A 22645-nucleotide genomic window follows, 5' to 3' on the forward strand; every position below is an offset into this window, starting at 1 on the left:
CCCTTGTGCAAGTATTAGTGATACATTCTAGTTGGTCTGAGTAGTATATAACAGTGCCACCCCCTTGTTGGTCTGGCCTGCAGTTGTGTATGGCTGTGTAACCAGGAATGGCATAGACATCTGTACTATCAGGCTTTAGCCAGGTTTCAGTTAGTGTAATGATGGACATATTGGCATGTAAGGAATTTAGTAATGCTATGAGGTCATCGTAATGCTTGCTTAAAGATCTGATATTGTAGTTAAAGATAGTTATGTTGTTGTTGGCACTGAGAAGTGCCTTTGATTGTTCTGCAGTGTAGTAATTACAGTAACTGTTTGATTCATTTAAGTCATTAAATAAGAGGTTGGTATCAGGATCAATGCTTGTAATCATAAGATTTGTAGTGAATCTATAGTTAGAATTAAGTATAAAACAAAGTAAATAGTCTTAAACTAAAAAATAGCACCTGAATTATTTAACAAATGTAAAATAATGAGCTAAGGTAGTTTTTTTTTTTTTTTAAGCTAAAATAAAGGAGACAATATAAAAGGGACTAATACACATAAAGTGATGATCAAATAATGGAGCTTGGGAATATGATAGTAGGTAGTACTATAAAGGTAATTCTTTAAAGTTAGAATTATAGTATAAAATAATAATATAAAAGGGACTAATATAAGTTGTGGTGAACAATAAAGTGGTAATTAAATAAATTAGCTTTGGAATATAATGGCAAAATTGTGAACTTATTCTACTTTAGCATCTGAGAATAGCACCTTGATTATTTTAACAATTGTGAATATATAAACTAGGGTAGTTATATAAAGCTAAAATAAAGGAGAAAATATATAAGGGACTAAAATTAAGTAATGGTAAACAAAGTTAAATGGACAGGTGGTCACTATGAAATAATATTGGTTTAGGAGTAAGATCTGATTTGTAATATTAAATAAATTGAGCAGTTTATTGCACAATAAAAGTAAAAAAAATGAGGTAGTTGGTACTAGCTAGCAAAAGATAGTTTTGGTACTTGCAAAAAAGTAATTGGAATATACACTAATTGCATACACAATGAAAAGTGACTAAAAAAACAAGTAGTGATAAACAAAATTAAATGGACAGGTAAGAATAATGAATGTTATTAATTTGGAGTAAGATTTGACTTGTAATTTAAAATTATGAGCAATTAATAGCAGTAAGAAAGAAGTATAGAGTATTGGAGGTAGTTGGCATTAGCTAGTGATGAAAAATAATAAAAATAATAATGTACAATATAATAGTAACGTACACTATATGCACCACACGTATATATGTATTAAGGGCACTTATCTAATCTGTTACAGGAATGTCAGCTTTTCTAAGGAAGGTAGAGAAATCATGTTTGTTTGAGATGGTATATTGTTGTCCTGTTGATGTTTTCCTTACTAGTATTTTCCCATCTCGCGTGAAACACTGATGTATTTTGTTTTCCTGTTTAAGTTTTCTCAGCCTGAACAGAAGGTTTTGACGTTTTTTTGTTAGACACTCATTTATGTACACTCCATTTTTCATTGTAATTGCTGATTTAATTAGGTCCTTTCTTTTATCGTATCAATGAAGTCGGATCGTTATACTGTGTTTACTTCCTGGTTTTCCTAACAAACGTGTTTCTTTGATTTCATTGTTTTGCACGATGACTTGTACGTGGTTCTGTATTATCCTGATAGCAGTTTCTTTGCACTGTGCTTGTGTTATGTCACTAGGAATGTGTGGACTGTTTATTATTACTGCATCAGACAACTTATCTTGTTCAGTTTTGTCGTCTTGGAAATCAAGGTATTCATTTAGTCGAGTGTGCATGTTCTGATTCCAGTCCTTGATTGCTTCTTCAACCTTCATATTTATTGTTGTTATTTGCTCAGTGTGACTGGCTATAGCTGCTTTTAGAGTATTTTCTGTGTCAACACTTCCCGATGTAATCTTCTCTTCAAGGTTTTGGATCTTATTCTCGAGGTTGGTTATCTTGGATTCTCATCGCTCGAGTGTTGCTTTGATATCTTTGATTTCATTTTCTAGAGCAACGATGTAGTCCTTGATATTGTCAGGAATAATCATACCTGAGTTATCATGGGTGAATCCTTTGAAGGGAGTGGAGTTGGAGGGGGAGTCAGCCATGTTTGTTGTTGTTGTTGTTGTTCCTTGCGAGCGGCAACAGCGGCGACTGCTGCTCACCCGGTAAACTTTGATTTACTTGTATTCGATGGTTTCTTGTTTTTTTCACTATTTTATTTTTTCACATAACTTTTGTGGCCTGTGAGACCAAATTATTGTGCAATGTTCAAATATACACTCGTTGAATGTAACACAATTATAGCAAAAACACTCGTATCATTATAATGTTGCTAAAACTTGTTTACACAAACAATGTAAACAAATGTTTATTACGATTGTTTTATAATATATATACATATGTACAATCACTGGACACTTTATTAGAAGTGCTGCAACTTGTGGAATTCTTTGAAACATGGGTATAAGCACAATGGTGTCTTACACTCCTCACACATAAAACGAGTGTGTCTGCGTTTTTGTGGGCGTTTTGTGGTATGTCCACAGACAAAACACCACTTCTGAGCATTTTTCTTGGCAGTGGTAGCAGGCAGTGGTATGGGGTAGTGATCACCAGGCCTCAGACGAGAGGACATGTGTTGATAATTTCGTGGGCGCTGGTCTATTGCAGGTGTTGTTTCTTGGTACTTGAATATTATTTGTCTGATGACTGACAAACAAAATTCACCATATTTGGGTTTCTTCTTGGTCTTCAACTTATACATATTATAAGCATTCAGCATGGAAATGTCAAGAAGATGGAAAAACAGTTTTATGTACCACTTATAACTCTTGCAAACAGTCAGCAAACCCAATCTGCATGTCACATTTGTCCACTAAGCGCATATTGAGGTTGTAATCCATCACAGCTGCAGGTTTTACAATGGGTTCATTGGTCTCTCTATTCTGCTTGCCAGTGTCTACCATTTCATGTCGGTGAACTGATGTCAGCAGTGTGACATCACGTTTGTCATGCCACCGAAATGCCATGATGTCATTGGCAGCAAACACCTGCACTTCACCTCTACGACTGCCAGCATCGAACCTAAGCATATGTTTACGATTTCTACGCACTGTGCCACACACATCTGTCATGTTCACTCGCAAGAAATCACTGAGTATAGGGCTTGTGTACCAGTTGTCAGTATATAAAATATGCCCCTTACCAAGATATGGCTCCATCATTGTTCTAACCACATCACCAGAGATACCCAGTAACTTTCTGGTATCTTCCATTGTTTTACCGCCAGTGTACACAATTATATCCAAAACCAGACCAGTTTTGCAATCACACAGAACAAATAACTTTATACCAAAGTGTTTCCTGCTTGGTATATACTGCTTGAATGAGAGTCTTCCTTTGAACAAAATCAAAGACTCGTCAATAACAAGCTTCCTGAAGGGATAAAAATACATACAGCACTTTTGTTTCAGGTACATAAACACACGTCTGATCTTATATAACCTGTCGCTTCTGTCAGGCCTGGTTTTGTCTGAAAAGTGTAACATACATAACAGTAACACAAATCTATTCACTGGTATAATGTCACTGAAAGCAGGGGTTGAAATCAGGCGGTCTGTCACCCAGTATGTGTTGACACTATGCTTATACACATGTGGCATAAGCATTATTGTGGCAAAGAACAGATACATCTCTGCCACAGTTGTGTCCTTCCACTGGTGTAGGCATGATCTTGGTGACAGAATAGTGTTTGCCATGGTGTACTCATAGTATGTATTGCTTTCCCTGACAATAATGTCCATCAGGGGTTCATCGAAGAACAACTGAAAGCATTCCAGTTCAGTGGGATTGTTCCCAAGTGTACATGATGGCCATATTCCACTTTGTCCTCCATCAAAGTCATGGGGATTGGGAACAAACTCGTCATCTTGCTGCCAATCCCAGATGCGGTCAGCTGGTGCGTTCTGGATATTGTAATAGGGTTGTGGTTGTGCAGGTTGTGGTTGTGGGAGTGTGGGGTCGGGTGAGGCTGGTTGTAGTTGTGCAGAGTCAGCAGCGTGGGTAGTAGCGTGGCCTGCTGCTGGTGTCACATGACTCATGCCACCATCACTATCACCACCACCGCCTGCTGCCTCACTCACATCATTTATGCCCATCGTAACAATATCGTCATCTTCACTATCAGGACATGGTGTAGGGCCACGGGATGTGCTCCGAGATGTGCTCCTTCCTCTTGGAAGAGCATATGGCACACTACCAGACTGCATGCGACGTAGTATATACTGCCGCTTCACTGGGGAATATTCACCCTCACTGTCACAACTAGAACTGCTTTCAGTAACCTTGAAATCACTATCACTATCACTTGCACTGCTCACATCTGAGTCTTGTACACGGGCAAATAGTTTCCTCTTTCGTCCTGGTACAGGTGAACATGAACGAGCTGGCCCAGCACCAGAGGTGGAAGGTTGTGGGTCATCTGGGTTTTCATCACTAATTATGTTATCTTGGGTAATTTTTTCGGTCACACCCACTTCAAAACCAGGGAATTCACTTTCATTGACACTATCATCACTGTTTGAGCTATCACTTGGGAACAAAAGACCTCCAATCCGCCGAGGAGTGAGGAACTTCTTACCGCGAGGCATGGTGAAAATGGACTACCGAGATGGCGTTCCCACAATGCACCGCTGAGTCCCAGATTTTTTTCACAGGGTGCACACCGACCACTGAGACCCATTCTCTCTGGTGTAGGCCTACCAGCCCTCTCCCGCTTGATTTGAAGCTGCTAGAATTTATGCGTATAGATACTTCAAACACGGTCCCTCCCATGACGTATATATACGACCGCGACAGTCAAAGGGTTAATAACATACATGTTATTAACATACATGTTATTAAATAACATACGTTATTAAAGCATAACATGTATATATTTAGTACAATTTACGACGTTTTCATGTATTTTATGATTATTCATGGTTCAACAAGTTAAGGAAGCAGTATTGTAATATATTTCCCTACAATATATTGGGGCACCAAACATTCACGGTTTTTCAACATTCGCAAGGCTCTTGATCCCCTAACCCTCGCGAATGTTGAGGGAGACCTGTATATATATATACAGTGGACCCCCGCTTAACGATCACCTCCAAATGCGACCAATTATGTAAGTGTATTTATGTAAGTGCATTTGTACGTGTATGTTTGGGGGTCTGAAATGGACTAATCTACTTCACAATATTCCTTATGGGAAAAAATTCGGTCAGTACTGGCACCTGAACATACTACTGGAATGAAAAAAGTTCGTTAACCGGGGGTCCACTGTATATATATATATATATATATATATATATATATATATATATATATATATATATATATATATATATATATATATATATATATATATATATATATATATATATATATATATATATATATACATGTATATATATATATATATATATATATATATACATGTATATATATATATATATATATATATATATATATATATATATATATATATATGTATATATGTATATATATATATATATATATATATATATATATACATATATATATATATATATATATATATATATATATATATATATATATATATATACATAATGTATATATATATATATATATATATATATATATATATATATATATATATATATATGTATGTATATATATATATATATATATATATATATATATATATATATATATATATATATATATATATATATATATATATATATATGCAATAAGATCACAGTAAACAGGTGATTTCAGAATATGCAAAACAACCACTCTGAAAGAATAGAGAAATTCCAAGTGCTTTCGTGACTACTCACATTATCAAGGAACTATGAAAGTAAAGCATCCAAGGAAGCTATATAAGGGGTCTGGCCGGCACCTCACTATCAGATCCCACAACGGTTTAAACACCTGACGCGCGCCGACCCAACTTGGACAGGTCCTTGGCACAACTCACCCCACAAACTTGGGTAGAATAGTTTGTGGGGTGAGTTGTGCCAAGGACCTGTCCAAGTTGGGTCGGCGCGCGTCAGGTGTTTAAACCGTTGTGGGATCTGATAGTGAGGTGCCGGCCAGACCCCTTATATAGCTTCCTTGGATGCTTTACTTTCATAGTTCCTTGATAATGTGAGTAGTCACGAAAGCGCTTGGAATTTCTCTATTCTTTCAGAGTGGTTGTTTTGCATATATATATATATATATATATAATATATATATATATATATATATATATATATATATATATATATATATATATATATATATATATATATACATGTGTATATATATATATATATATATATATATATATATATATATATATATATATGTATATATATATATATATATATATATATGTATATATATGTATATATATATATATATATATACTGCCTCACGAACTTCCCCCACACTCACAACTGGCTCTTCCTCACTCCTACAAGATGTTATTCCTCCTTGTCCTATACACGAAATCACAGCTTCCCTATCTTCATCAACATTTAACAATTCCTCAAAATATTCCCTCCATCTTCCCAATACCTCTAACTCTCCATTTAATAACTCTCCTCTCCTATTTTTAACTGACAAATCCATTTGTTCTCTAGGCTTTCTTAACTTGTTAATCTCACTCCAAAACTTTTTCTTATTTTCAACAAAATTTGTTGATAACATCTCACCCACTCTCTCATTTGCTCTCTTTTTACATTGCTTCACCACTCTCTTAACCTCTCTCTTTTTCTCTATATACTCTTCCCTCCTTGCATCACTTCTACTTTGTAAAAACTTCTCATATGCTAACTTTTTCTCCCTTACTACTCTCTTCACATCATCATTCCACCAATCGCTCCTCTTCCCTCCCGCACCCACTTTCCTGTAACCACAAACTTCTGCTGAACACTCTAACACTACATTTTTAAACCTACCCCATACCTCTTCGACCCCATTGCCTATGCTCTCATTAGCCCATCTATCCTCCAATAGCTGTTTATATCTTACCCTAACTGCCTCCTCTTTTAGTTTATAAACCTTCACCTCTCTCTTCCCTGATGCTTCTATTCTCCTTGTATCCCATCTACCTTTTACTCTCAGTGTAGCTACAACTAGAAAGTGATCTGATATATCTGTGGCCCCTCTATAAACATGTACATCCTGAAGTCTACTCAACAGTCTTTTATCTACCAATACATAATCCAACAAACTACTGTCATTTTGCCCTACATCATATCTTGTATACTTATTTATCCTCTTTTTCTTAAAATATGTATTACCTATAACTAAACCCCTTTCTATACAAAGTTCAATCAAAGGGCTCCCATTATCATTTACACCTGGTACCCCAAACTTACCTACCACACCCTCTCTAAAAGTTTCTCCTACTTTAGCATTCAGGTCCCCTACCACAATTACTCTCTCACTTGGTTCAAAGGCTCCTATACATTCACTTAACACCTCCCAAAATCTCTCTCTCTCCTCTGCATTCCTCTCTTCTCCAGGTGCATACACGCTTATTATGACCCACTTCTCACATCCAACCTTTACTTTAATCCACATAATTCTTGAATTTACACATTCATATTCTCTTTTCTCCTTCCATAACTGATCATTCAACATTACTGCTACCCCTTCCTTTGCTCTAACTCTCTCAGATACTCCAGATTTAATCCCATTTATTTCCCCCCACCGAAATTCCCCTACCCTCTTCAGCTTTGTTTCGCTTAGGGCCAGGACATCCAACTTCTTTTCATTCATAACATCAGCAATCATCTGTTTCTTGTCATCCGCACTACATCCACGCACATTTAAGCATCCCAGTTTTATAAAGTTTTTCTTTTTCTCTTTTTTAGTAAATGTCTTCAGGAGAAGGGGTTACTAGCCCATTGCTCCCGGCATTTTAGTCGCCTCATACGACACGCATGGCTTACGGAGGAAAGATTCTTTTCCACTTCCCCATGGACAATAGAAGAAATAAAAAGGAACGAGAGCTATTTAGAAAAAGGAGAAAAACCTAGATGTATGTATATATATATGCATGTGCGTGTCTGTGAAGTGTGACCAAAGTGTAAGTAGGAGTAGCAAGATATCCCTGTTATCTAGCGTGTTTATGAGACAGAAAAAGAAACCAGCAATCCTACCATCATGCAAAACAGTTACAGGTTTCTGTTTCACAGTCATCTGGCAGGACGGTAGTACTTCCCTGGGTGGTTGCTGTCTACCAACCTACTACCTACAGATATATATATATATATATATATATGTATATATATATATATATATATATATATATATATATATATATATATATATATATATATATATATATATATATATATATATATATATATATATACAGGAGGGCCCCAGTTATACGGCAGGTTAGGTTCCAGGCTACCGCCGTAAAGTGGAAACCGCCATAAAGTGGAACACCCTTTTTTTCCACTTATAAATGCATACAAACACTAGATAACAAGTTTACACTAACATATATTAAGTTAGCAATAGAACCAGGCATCAAAAAACAATAAAAAAGTACAATACACACACAGTGCACTCATTACTTACCTTAAAATATTTATAGTCTTAATCTAGGGTGAGACAAGTAGTATTTATTGTAAGAAATCAAGTGTGGTATGTATGGTGTCAGGCAGGCTACCATACCAGGCCACCCCACCCACACATACTATTCTATGATATTTAAGCATCCCAGAACGATAAAATGTATATACAGTTCACTCATTACTTACCTTAAAATATTTGTAGTCTTAATGTAGGGTCAGGAGTAAGTAAATGAGATAAAATGAATAAATGAGAGAGAGAAAGAATGAGTATATGAGAGGGGACAGGCGCAGAGTTATGTAAACAAACCAGGCGAACGTAAGTTTTGTAAACAAACGAAGTGTACACGTCTGGTTTGTGTACAAGTTACATTGTGTACAGGTTGTCTCTACATTGATACGGTAGAATTAATAAAGAAGAACACTCCCATTCTCATGTAACATCATTTTGAGAAGAAATGAAGCTCTGAGTGAAGGCAATGGAAATAAGTCACACTGACTTTTTTGGGTTATCCTAGGTTCTCTACACGTATGTTGTTATGTATGATAATCTATGTAACTGTATTTGTGTATACCTGAATAAACTTACTTACATACATACGAAAGGAATAATTTTCTACAGTTACCCCCAGTAACACATTTTCTCTTATGTTAGATTAGAGAAAATGTTATTCTTGCCGTCACTTGTACAAGTTATGTGGCTCCCACATCTTATATTTATGTTTATTTATTCTATTGTGGGGTGTATTTATCATCTTTTTATGTTATGTATCGTGTTTATTATATAATTTTGAAAAAAAAATATCATGGATGGATTAATGAAAATGTGTATATTAACGTAATATACGACATTTAATGAGACTCGGTGAGTATTGTTATTATTATCATTTCTAATATGGCGTCACTTGTGCAAGTCGTCTGCTACCACATCTCACGTTTATGTTTATTTATTCTACTGTGGGGTGTATTTATCTTATTTATATGTTATGCATCGTGTTTATTATATAATTTTGAAAAAAATATCATGGATGGATTAATGAAATTGTGTATATTACCGTAATATACGACATTTAATGAGACTCGGTGAGTATTGTTATTATTATTACGTATTATCATTTCTAATATGGCGTCACTTGTGCAAGTCGTCTGCTACCACATCTCACATTTATGTTTATTTATTCTACTGTGGGGTGTATTTATCTTATTTATATGTTATGCATCGTGTTTATTATATAATTTTGAAAAAAATATCATGGATGGATTAATGAAAATGTGTATATTAACGTAATATACGACATTTAAATGACTCGATGATTATTATCATTACTAATATGACGTCTGGAGACATAAGACACTTACCAATTTTAATGTGTACCTGCATGCCAGCACAGTATGTAAGTTTATTTAGGTACAGGTATACATAAGTATAATTATCAGAGTACAATGGACCCCCGCATAACGATGGCATCACATAGCGATTAATCCGCATACCGCTTACTTTAATCGCAAAAATTTTGCCGCGCATACCGATTAAAAACCCGCTCACCGATTTTCGTCCGAGACGCGTCCAATGTGCGCCCTCAGCCAGCCTCACGTGCCGCCCGTGCCATTGTTTACCAGCCAGCCTCCGCGGTAACATCCAAGCATACACTCGGAATATTTTGTATTATTACAGTGTTTTCGGTGCTGTTTCTGGAAAATAAGTGACCATGGGCCCCAAGAAAGCTTCTAGTGCCAACCGTACACCAATAAGGGTGAGAATTCCCATTGAAATGAAGAAAGAGATCATTGATAAGTATGAAAGTGGAGTGCGTATCGCCGACCTAGTCAAGTTGTACAAGAAACCCCAATCAACCATCGCTACTATTGTGGGCACCAGAAAGACAATCAAGGAAGCTGTTCTTGCCAAAGGTTTAACTGTGTTTTCGAAACAAAGATCGCAAGTGATGGAAGATGTTGAGAGACTCTTATTGGTGTGGATAAATGAAAAACAGCTAGCAGGAGATAGCGTCTCTCAAGCGATCATATGTGAAAAGGCTAGGAAGTTGCATGAGGATTTAATTAAAAAAATGCCTGCAACTAGTGATGATGTGAGTGAATTTAAGGCCAGCAAAGGTTGGTTTGAGAGATTTAAGAAGCGTAGTGGCATCCATAGTGTGATAAGGCATGGTGAGGCTGCCAGTTCGGACCACAAAGCGGCTGAAAAATATGTGCAGGAATTCAAGGAGTACATAGACAGTGAAGGACTGAAACCTGAACAAGTGTTTAATTGTGATGAGACAGGCCTGTTCTGGAAGAAAATGCCAAGCAGGACCTACATTACTCAGGAGGAAAAGGCACTCCCAGGACATAAGCCTATGAAAGACAGGCTTACTCTTCTCATGTGTGCCAATGCTACTGGTGATTGCAAAGTGAAGCCTTTATTAGTGTATCACTCTGAAACTCCCAGAGCGTTCAGACAAAAGAATGTCCTCAAGGATAATTTGTGTGTGCTGTGGAGGGCAAACAGTAAGGCATGGGTCACTAGGGACTTTTTCTATAACTGGTTACACCATGCATTTGCCCCCAATGTGAAAGATTACCTAACTGAAAAGAAATTAGAACTTAAGTGCCTCCTGGTGTTAGACAATGCCCCTGGTCATCCTACAGACGTGGCAGAGCGACTTTATGGGGACATGAGCTTCATTAAGGTGAAGTTTTTGCCTCCTAATACCACTCCTCTCCTGCAGCCCATGGACCAGCAGGTTATTGCAAACTTCAAAAAACTGTACACAAAAGCTCTGTTTGAAAGGTGCTTTGTAGTGACCTCAGAAACTCAACTGACCCTAAGAGAGTTTTGGAGAGAGCACTTTAATATCCTCAATTGTGTAAACCTTATAGGTAAGGCTTGGGAGGGAGTGACTAAGAAGACCTTGAACTCTGCTTGGAAGAAACTGTGGCCAGAATGTGTAGACAAAAGGGATTTTGAAAGGTTTGAGGCTAACCCTGAGATGATTATGCCACTTGAGGAATCCATTGTGGCATTGGGAAAGTCCTTGGGGTTGGAGGTTAGTGGGGAGGATGTGGAAGAGTTGGTGGAGGAGGACAATGAAGAACTAACCACTGATGAGCTGATAGATCAACTTCAAGAGCAAGAGGCCAGACCTGGGGAAACTGGTTCAGAGGAGGGGAGAGAGAAATTGAAGAAGTTGCCTACTACAAAGATTAAGGAAATCTGTGCAAAGTGGCTTGAAGTGCAAACCTTCATGGATGAAAATCACCCTCACACAGCTATTGCAAGCCGTGCTGGTGATTATTACACTGACAATGTTGTGAAACACTTTAGGCAAGTCATAAAGGAACGAGAGGTACAGGCCACTATGGACAGATATCTTGTGCGAAAGAAGTCCAGTGACTCTGAAGCTGGCCCTAGTGGCATTAAAAGAAGAAGGGAAGTAACCCCAGAAAAGGACTTGCTACCTCAAGTCCTAATGGAAGGGGATTCCCCTTCTAAACACTAACACTCTCTCTCCCCTCCTCCCATCCCATCAATCATCACCAGATCTTCAATAAAAGTAAGTGTCATGTAAGTGTGCATGCCTTTTTCAGTTTGTGTGTATTAAAATTAACATTTCATGTGGTAAAAATTTTTTTTTTTCATACTTTTGGGTGTCTTGCACGGATTAATTTTATTTCCATTATTTCTTATGGGGAAAATTCATTCACATAACGATTATTTCGCATAACAATTACCCCTCTTGCACGGATTAAAATCGTTATCCGGGGGTCCACTGTATATATAAAATATGAAATAACTTTTAAAAACATTTGAAATTTTGGAGTTTCCAGACAAAATGGAGAGACTTAGTGCTTACTGAGCTCATGGAGAATGTAAACAAACAGGGTGGGGCACGGTGACCGTATTAGAAAGTCAGGTGGGGGGAGCCGTATAGCGAGTTTTGGTCATAATTTGAAATGTCCATTAGCGGCGGGCATAGTAAAGTGAAGCATGTAAAACAGGGCCTTCCTGTATATATATATATATATATATATATATATATATATATATATATATATATATATATATATATATATATATATTATATATTAATATAATAGTACTAATAATAAATTATTATTATAATGATAGAGCTTCAGTTTCCTAAATTAACCCGTAAATGGTCCAAATGTATATATGTGTTTTTACCGCTAATGCCCCAAACATATACATATATACATTTTATTTTTCCTGCCTTCAAATTTGGCACGATTGGCCTGAGATGCCTTGTCAGCATAGAATGGGTCCTGACACTCAGTGTGTGCAGTATTAAAAAAATCTGGGACCACTTAGTACCTTGTGGGAGCACCAGTTCAAATGAGCGCCAGCTAGAGCAAATAGCGCAGCAACCACCTGGGATTCACTGATGTCATGTAGTATTAATACTCCCATTTTAAGAGGTAAGTGATTTTGACCCTGAGTTTAGTGGCTTTGAGGTGGATGTGGCCACAAGTGGTTGAGGAAATATCAAAAAACCTCGATAATAACCCATATGCAATATTTGTGCAACACCCTTTCAGAATGTCTTATAACCTATGCCCTAAGTAAAGAAAAACAATTCTGGCAGGCTGGCTGGCTGGCTGGCTGGCTGGCTGGCTGGCTGCCTGCCTGCCTGGCTGCCTGGCTGGATGACTGACTGACTGACTGGTTGGCTGGCTAGCTGGCTGGCCAGCTGCATGGTGGCCACCTATGTGGCTGGCCGGCTACTGGCGGCCTGGCTCTATCTCCGTTTGTCTGTCTGTATCTATGTCTATCTCTGTCTCTGTCTCTTCCTATCTCTATCTGTCTATCTCTTTCTATCTGTCTGTCTATCTCTGTCTCACAGGTACACATAAATACATGTACAAGTCTTCATAGTGTAAATTACCTAGGATAACCCAAAAAATCCAGACAAAGTGCTATATTCTGCTTGACGATGTGAGTAAACGTGATGACGACGCAGTCTTGTGGCTCTCTCTGAGACAGAGAGCTAGACAGATATACAGGGAGCTTGACAGACAGACAAATAGACAGACATGTTTGTGTACCAGCGACGACAAAGGAGGGCGATGCTTATCAAAGGTCACCTCTAATTTTTTCTTATCTGCTGCACCCTCCCCCACCCTCGTGTATGCTTATCAAAGGTCAGCTCTTATCAGATGTTATCTCATCATGACACTGTCAGGGGTGGACTTTGTTTTTCATGCTAAAAGAGAACTTTTTATTTTATTATTATTACGTATTTTTCTTCTCCTCCTCCCTCTTCCTCCCCCTCCTCCTCCTCCCTCCTCCTCCTCCCTCCTCCTCCTCCATCCTCCTCCCTCCTCCTCCTCACTCCTCCTCTTCCTCCTCCTCCCTCCTCCTCTTCCTCCTCCCTCCTCCTCCTCCCTCCTCCTCCTCCCTCCTCCTCCTCCTCCTCCTCCTCCTCCCTCCTCCTCCTCCTCCTCCTCCTCCTCCTCCTCCTCCTCCTCCTCCTCCTCCTCCCTCCTCCTCCTCCTCCTCCTCCTCCTCCTCCTCCTCCCTCCTCCTCCTCCTCCCTCCTCCCTCCCTCCTCCTCCCTCCTCCTCCTCCTCCTCCTCCTCCTCCTCCTCCCGCCTCCTCCTCCTCCTCCTCCCTCCTCCTCCTCCTCACTCCTCCTCCTCCTCCTCCTCCTCCTCCTCCTCCTCCTCCTCCTCCTCCTCCTCCTCCTCCCTCCTCCCTCCCTCCCTCCCTCCCTCCTCCTCCTCCTCCTCCTCCTCCCTCCCTCCTCCTCCTCCCTCCTCCTCCTCCTCCTCCCTCCTCCCTCCTCCCTCCTCCCTCAATCTCCTCCCTCCTCCTCCTCCCTCCTCCTCCCTCCTCCTCCTCCCTCCTCCTCCTCCCTCCTCCCTCCTCCTCCTCCCTCCTCCTCCTCCCCTCCTCCTCCTCCTCCTCTCTCCTCCTCCCTCCTCCTCCTCCTCCTCCTCCTCCTCCCTCCTGCTCCTCCCTCCTCCTCCTCATCCTCCTCCTCCTCCCTCCCTCCTCCTTCCCTCCCTCCTCCTCCTCCCTCCCTCCTCCTCCTCCTCCTCCTCCTCCCTCCTCCTCCCTCCCTCCTCCTCCTCCTCCTCCTCCTCCTCCTCCCTCCTCCTCCTCCTCCCCTCCTCCTCCCTCCTCCTCCCTCGTCCTCCCTCCTCCTCCTCCCTCCTCCTTCCTCCTCCTTCCTCTTCCTTCCCTCCTCCTTCCTCCTCCTCCCTCCTCCTCCTCCTCCTGCCTCCTCCTCCCTCCTCCTCCCTCCCTCCCTCCTCCTTCCTCCTCCCTCCCTCCTTCCTCTTCCTTCCTCCTCCTTCCTCTTCCTTCCTCCTCCTTCCTCCTTCTTCTTCTTTTCTTCTTCTTCTTTTCTTCTTCTTCTTCTTCTTCTTCTTTTCTTCTTTTTCTTCTTCTTGGAAATAAATGGTATAAAATACCGACACAATGGAAATATGAACACATATGCAGCATAATGTGATCATTTATTGACTTATATTTGTTTTACCCACACAGTAGGGCTTTCAAGTCTAAACAGATCTGTTTGTGACTTGCAAGCCACTAATGTGAAGGCAACGTGGTCAATAAAGTATCGATTATACTACATAATAATGTTCTTCTTTCTTCTTCTTCTTTCTTCTTCTTCTTCTTCTTCTTCTTCTTCTTCTTCTTCTTCTTCTTCTTCTTCTTCTTCTTCTTCTTCTTCTTCTTCTTCTTCTTCTTCTTCTTCTTCTTCTTCTTCTTCTTCTTCTTCTTCTCCTCATTATTATTATATACTACCACATACCCAAAACATTACTGGGACATATAAATACAGTGGTCCCTCAATTATCGTCCTTAATCCGTTCCTGGAAGTGGGACTGTTATCGAAATGGACGACTTTCGAATCAATTTTCCCCATAAGAAATAATGTAAATGCAATTAATCCATTCCTGACACCCAGAAGTATTAAAACTAAAAATTTTTTACATGAAATTTAGATGTAGTACATAAACAATACAGTGGCACATGATGAAGTAAACATTAATAGAATAACACTTACCTTTATTGGCGATTCTTCTTTGTGTATGGAAGACTGGAGAAGGAGACAGATTGGATGATTTACTGTTTGGAAGGGGAATCCCCTTCCATCAACACCTCGGGTACCAATTGCTTTTCTGGGGTTACTTCTCTTCTCTGTTTCTTAATGCCACTAGGACCACCTTGAGAGTCACTGGAGTCCTGTCTCGCAAAAAAAACTGTCCAGAGAGCTCTGTTTCTGGCATCTCTTTAAAACTTCCCTAAAATGGGCCAAGACTCTGTCAAGAAAATATTATAACCTCTGTATTATAATAATAAGGTAAAAGGACCCCAATGGAAATAAGTCACTCTGTCTGACTTTTTTGGGTTATCCTAGGTTCTCTACAAGTTGCTGATATGGGTTGCAACATCCTTCTCTGGGTGATGTTTCTCAATAAATCTTTCCATCCTACCCCACATTTCAAAAATCTCCTTAATTTCTGAAGAAGGCACCTTCTTCCATCTCTCTTCTCCTCTGCAGCAAGATTCTGAGCTGTGATCTGTTGCTCTTCCTGCTGAAGCTCTTGCAGCTCCTCAGTGGTTAGCTCTTTGTTGTGGTCCTCCACCAACTCTTCCACATCCTCCAAACTCACATCCAACCCCATGGAACTCCCCAGTGCGACAATAGAGTTTACAACTGACATAGGCTCATCAGGGGCTGCCTCAAACCCTTCAAAATCCCTCTTGTGGACACAATCTGGCCACAATTTTCTCCAAGCAGAGTTCAAAGTCCCAGTAGTCACTCCCTTCCAAGCCTTACTTATAAGGCTTATGCAATAGAGAATACTGAAGTGTTCTTTCCAAAAATCTCTTTGGGTCAAGTGAGTGTCTGAGGTCACATTAGAGCACCTTTCAAACATTGCTTTGGTGTAGAATTTTTTAAAGTTTGAAATGACTTGCTGGTCCATGGGCTGGAGGAGAGGAGTGGTATTTGGGGGCAAGAGCTTTACTGTGATGAACCCAAACTCCTTCAGAATTAGGTCACCCAAGTTTGGAGGATGAGCAGGTGCATTGTCCATTAATAGGAGGCACTTGAGATCCAATTTCTTTTCTAAGAGGTAATTCTTCACACTAGGGCCAAACACTTCATTGAACCACTCGACGAAAATGTCCCTTGTGACCCATGCCTTACTATTAGATCTCCAAAACACACACAATTTACTCTTCATAACATTGTTTTTCTTGAACACTGGGATTTTCAGAATGGTACACTAGTAACGGCTTCACTTTGAAATCCCCACAAACATTAGCACAGAACATTAGCGTCAGCCTGTCTTTCATAGGCTTGTGTCCTGGCAGTGCCTTTTCTTCCTGAGTAATGTAGGTCCTCTTTGGCATTTTCTTCCAAAAGAGGTCTGTTTCATCACAGTTGAACACTTGTTCAGGTTTCAGTCCTTCACTGTTTATGTACTCCTGGAATTCATGCACATATTTTTCAGCCGCTTTGTTGTCAGAACTGGCAGCCTCACCATGCCTTACCACACTGTGTATGCCAGTACGCTTCTTAAATCTCTCAAACCAGCCTTTGCTGGCCTTAAATTCACTCACATCACCACTAGTTGCAGGCAGTTTCTTTACCAAATCGTCATGCAACTGCCTAGCCTTTTCACAAGTAAGCGACGTCATAAGACTATCTCTTGCTAATTGTTTCTCGTTTATCCACGCCAGTAATAACTTCTCAACATCTTCGAGTACTGGTGATCTCATTTTTGTCAGCATATTTACCCCCTTTGCAACAACAGCATCCTTGATTTCCTTTTTCTTGGTTATGATGGAAGATATGGTTGTACGGGATTTGTTATACATCCTGGCCAGTTCACCCACATGTACGCCACTATCATATTGTTCAATGATGTTTTTCTTAAATTCAATTGTATTTCTCACCTTCTTTACCAAAGGCTTGGCACTAGGAGCTTTCTTTGGAGCCATGGTAGCTTATTTAGCACTTGCAAGCACTAAAATCAATGGAATATTATGAAATATTTTGTTGGAGCAAGTGAGGGGACCGTCGCTCACTGGTAAACAATGGTGCACTGGCTGGGAAGAGAGGCCGAGGCGGCTCAGAGTGTGAGTACGCATCCCGGACAAAGGACTATTAGCGAGTTACTGGACCATTTGCAAGCCAATGTTTAGACGAAATAACAAGACTATTTCCAAAATGGACCACTTTCAGGCCGGACGATTATTGAGGGACCACTGTACTTTGTATATATTCCAAGACAATAGTAAATGGCCAAGGCAGGTGTAAATGTCTACCTGTCAATGTGTTTGTGACAATGTGAGTACAATTTCAGCTCCTAATACTAGTGTCAGAACAAAGATTGGTTATGAAATGACAAGAACTACTATAAACTGTAATTATCAGAACATAAAAATTATATAAAATAATATGAAAAATAGAAAAAATGTATATCAGCAACACTTTTGCAAGTGGCAGCACTCCATGTTGCCATCAGGTGATCCCCAAGTGCCAACTTTGGGGCCTCATATCTCGGTAAGTACTGACTCTAATTTTTTTTTTAATCCTATAACACTTAGAAAAATGTGCTCTTTTTTTTTAATATAAAAAATTATTTTTTTATTTTTAAAAATATTCGGGGCACTGGGGTAGTGAACATATATATACGTTTGGACCGTTTATGGGTTAATAATAGAGCTTTAGTTCCCTAAATTAATAATAATAATAATAATAATAATAATAATATATTATTATTATTATTATAACGATAGAGCTTCAGTTCCTAAATTAATAGTAATAATTATTATAATAATGATAGAGCTTCAGTTCCCTAAATTAGTAATAATAATAATGCATAATATGTATGTAATAATTCAGATTGCTTCTGCTAGTTGGCACAGCTGGTAAGCAGTAAACATGTTTGCATCCCTGTGGGGGCAGTTCTCTTGTGCTTGTTTGCATATTTTATAGTCATTTGGCCAAATTTCTTTTTTCTAACCATGGGTCCTAGTGATCTACTGCAGTTAGCCTCAAAAATACTCCATTTTCTCTTACAGTAAGAATATGGGAAGATACTATAGTGAAATTGGGACACAAATGGTCGACGCTTCTGCCGCTGACACTGTCTCTGCCACCATATTATGGCCTATTTTATTCATTCTAGAGTATATATCATGTTTCTGTGCTAATTATTTTGTTTATTATGACATATTAGATGAATTGTGATAGATAAATAAGCCATACAGTTGATAATAGCGTCATATTCAAGTATTTTTTCTCGTCTCTCCAGAGTGCAGTAATGAATTAATGGCTTTTCAGTTAATTTAAATGAGGAAAATTAATTTGATATACGAGTAAATTGAGTTACGAGCTAGCTCCTGGAACGGATTAAACTCGTAGGTCAAGGTTCCACTGTATATAATTTCTTTGTACTCTCTCCAGGTTTGCAATGTCACCAGCCTTGAAGGGGGCCATTAGTGTACAACAGTATTCCAGCCTAGAGAGCACAAGCGATTTGAAGAGAATCATCATGGGCTTGGCGACCCTACTTTTGAAGGTTCTCATTACCCATCCTATCATTTTCCTAGCGGATGAGGTAGATAAATTGTTGTGGTCTTTGAAGGCGAGATCCTCTGACATTATCACTCCCAGGTCCTTCATATTACTTTTCTGCTTTGTTGTATGGTTAGAATTTGTTGTATAACATGACACATTTTTAATTTCTTCAAGTTTCCCATATCTGAGCAGTTGAAATTTCTCCTTGTTGAAATTCGTAATGTTTTGAGTGGCCCATTCGAAGATTTTGTTGATGTCCTCTTGGAGTCTCGCAATGTCTTCAATGGAGGTCACTGCCATGGTAATCCGGGTGTCATCTGCAAAGGAAGGCACAGAGCTATGGCTTACATCTCTGTCTATATCAGAAATGAGGATGAGGAATAGAATGGGAGCGAGTACTGTGCCTTGTGGAGCAGAGCTTTTTACCGTGGCTGCCTGGGACTTTACTCTGTTTACTATTACTCTTTGTGTTCTGTTTGTCAAGAAGTTGTAGATCCATCTACCAACTTCTCCCGTTATTCCTTTACCACGCATTTTGTGTGCTATTACTCCATGGTCACACTTGTCGAAAGCATTTGCAAAGTCTGTGCATACTACATCTGTATTTTGTTTATCCTCTACAGCATCCAGGACCTTGTCATAGTGGTCCAGTAGCTGGGACAGGCAGGAGCGACCTACTCTAAACCCATGTTGCCCTGGGTTGTGTAATTGATGGGTATCTAGGTGGTTGGCTATATTGCTTCTTAGAACCCTCTCAAAGATTTTTATGATATGGGATGTTAGTGCTATCGGTCTTTAGTTCTTTGCAATTGCTTTACTGCCACCTTTGTGGAGTGGGGCTATGTCTGTTGTTTTTAGTGTGTGTGGGATGACCCCTGTGTGTGCGGGATGACACACACACGTGTATGATAAAATAGAAGACATAGTGTATAACAATTTAATTTGTAGTAATAATCTGTATGGTGTGTATGCTTGCAGATCTTCATCTAGACATTCGTAAAGGAGACAATCTTCTGATAATGGGACCAAGTTCGTCTGGAAAATCCAGCATTTTGCGTGTACTACGTGGACTGTGGCCGGCTGCTCGGGGAACAGTTGCTTATGACTTTCCTCCTGGGCCTAAAGTTGTCATCTTTCTGCCCCAAAAACCACTCCTCACTAATGGCTCTCTTCTAGAACAGGTAAGGATACTTAGAAGGATAATGCCCATTAATTTAGATTTCAATTGAATACATAAAGCAGTGTACCATTTTTGTATCTTCTTAACAGATAATCTACCCTCTGAGACAAGACCCAAAGGATCCAGTCAGCAATGATACCTGTGAAAACATACTTAGTCTTCTGGACTCCTTGCACATGAGAGGTCTTGTCAACCGTGCGGGGGGGCTCAGAAATGATCCTGATTGGAATTGGTGAGTTAAAATTTGTGATAAATAGTTGGATTTGGAGAAAAAATAAGTACTTGGCAAATTTTCTTGACAAAAATTAATGAAAATTCTTTGTAGGTAAAAGACAGTATGCACTGATCAAGATAACAACATGTACAATTCCATGGTAATACCAGCTAAAACTAAACCAACAAGAATTTGTGAGACAAAGTGGGGATTTCACAGACAGTACTATTGGTCATTACCCCACCTTCCTAGTAACAAACACATGTAAACTTCTACTTCAAGTTAGTAGTATCTCATTTTGTCTCCATGATGAAATATTAATCAATAAATTCATTTCAGTAGTCAGTGACATTGATTGGCACAGAGAGTTTACTGATGATAGGGACATTGACATATGGGTCAGTATTTTTCTACAAAAAATACAAAACCTCTACAATAAGTACTGTCTTATTAAAACTAATCAGCTCACAGCAAAGAGACTAAGTAACCCATAGCTAGCAAATTGCATCCTCAGGTCTATTGATAAAAAACATAACTCTGAAAAACAGTACAGACTGCAATTAGTAACTAAAGAACGGACAAAAAAACTATACATCAGTACTTACTAAAATAATGAGGAAGTCTGAACAACTGTACTATGATAGCAGGTTCAGTGAAATAAGAAGCGATATGAAAAAGATCTAGAAAAACACTCTCAAATCCTGGGCTCTCAAAAATCAACCAAAACTAGAGATATTGTCCTAACTAAACTTAACAAAACTCACATCCAGCCTGCAGAAACAGCCCATGCACTAAATGATTTCTTTTCAACTACAGTAGGGCCCCACTTATATGGCAGGTTAGGTTCCAGGCTACCGCAGTAAAGCGGAAATCGCCGTAAAGCGGAACACCCTTTTTTTTCCACTTATAAATGCATAAGAATACTAGATAACAAGTTTATACTAACATATATTAAGTTAGAAATATAACTAGGCATTAAAAAACAATAAAAAAGTAAAATACACATATAGTACACTCATTACTTACCTTAAAATATTTGTAGTCTTAATCTAGGGTGAGACAAGTAGTATTTATTGTAAGAAATCAAGTGTGGTATGTATGGTAGCCAGCCAGGCTACCATACAGGCCATTCCACCCACACATAATATTCTATGACATTTAAGCATCCCAGAGCAATAAAATGCATATACAGTTCACTCATTACTTACCTTAAAATATTTGTAGTCTTAATGTAGGGTCAGGGGTGAGTAAATGAGATAAAACGAATACTATATGAGAGAGAGAGAGAATGAGTACATGAGGGAGGACAGGCGCAGATTTATGTAAACAAACCAGGCAAACGCCAGTTTTGTAAACAAACCAGGTGTACACGTCTGGTTTGTGTACAAGTTGTCTCTACGTTGATACGGTAGAATAAATAAAGAGGAACACTCCCATTCTCAGGTAACACCGTTTTTAGAAGAAATGACGCTCTGAGTGAAGGCAATGGAAGTAAGTCACTCTGTATTGTATGAATGCGTGGGATCGTGCTCACTTTCTGATAAACAATAGGACACTGATTGTGGCCGCGTCAGGGCTGCTTGTACGCGTCTGGGACGAACGACTATTTGCGAGTCAAACGACGATTCACAAGTCAGTACAGTGGACCCCCGGCTTATGATATTATTTCATTCCAGAAGTATGTTCAGGTGCCATTACTGAACGAATTTGTTCCCATAAGGAATATTGTGAATTAGATTAGTCTATTTCAGACCCCCAAACATACACGTACAAATGCACTTACATAAATACACTTACATAATTGGTCACATTGGGAGCTGATCGTAAAGTGGGGGTCCACTGTATTTTAATGAAAAAACATTACGATTTTCAAAAATTGCAGCTTCCGATGCTTACATAAAACGAGGGTCCACTGTATTATTATTATTATTATTATTATTATGATGATGATTTTTATTATTATTATTGTTATACGTAATTGAAAAAATGCTAAACCCATAGGATTATACAGTGCCTGTGGGGGGGAGGGGATGGAAGGTATTCAGGCT

The 22645-nt window shown here is 39.0% G+C and overlaps 1 protein-coding gene across 3 annotated transcripts in view; it reads left to right on the forward strand.

Annotated features, from left to right (window-relative positions):
• LOC128689283 (lysosomal cobalamin transporter ABCD4) overlaps positions 1-22645 on the forward strand; it is a 368619-nt gene that overhangs the window by 239208 nt on the left and 106766 nt on the right. For all 3 annotated transcript variants that reach the window (XR_011392042.1, XR_011392041.1, XM_070085217.1), the window contains 2 exons: positions 20182-20384; positions 20473-20615. Coding sequence is in view for 1 of the 3 variants with exons in the window: in XM_070085217.1 (XP_069941318.1) it covers positions 20182-20384; positions 20473-20615 (346 nt within the window). In the remaining 2 variants the exon portion in view is untranslated. The remainder of the gene's footprint in view (positions 1-20181; positions 20385-20472; positions 20616-22645) is intronic.

The sequence above is a fragment of the Cherax quadricarinatus genome, chromosome 15 (genome assembly GCF_038502225.1).
Source record: "Cherax quadricarinatus isolate ZL_2023a chromosome 15, ASM3850222v1, whole genome shotgun sequence".
NCBI classification, from domain to species: Eukaryota; Metazoa; Arthropoda; class Malacostraca; order Decapoda; family Parastacidae; genus Cherax; species Cherax quadricarinatus.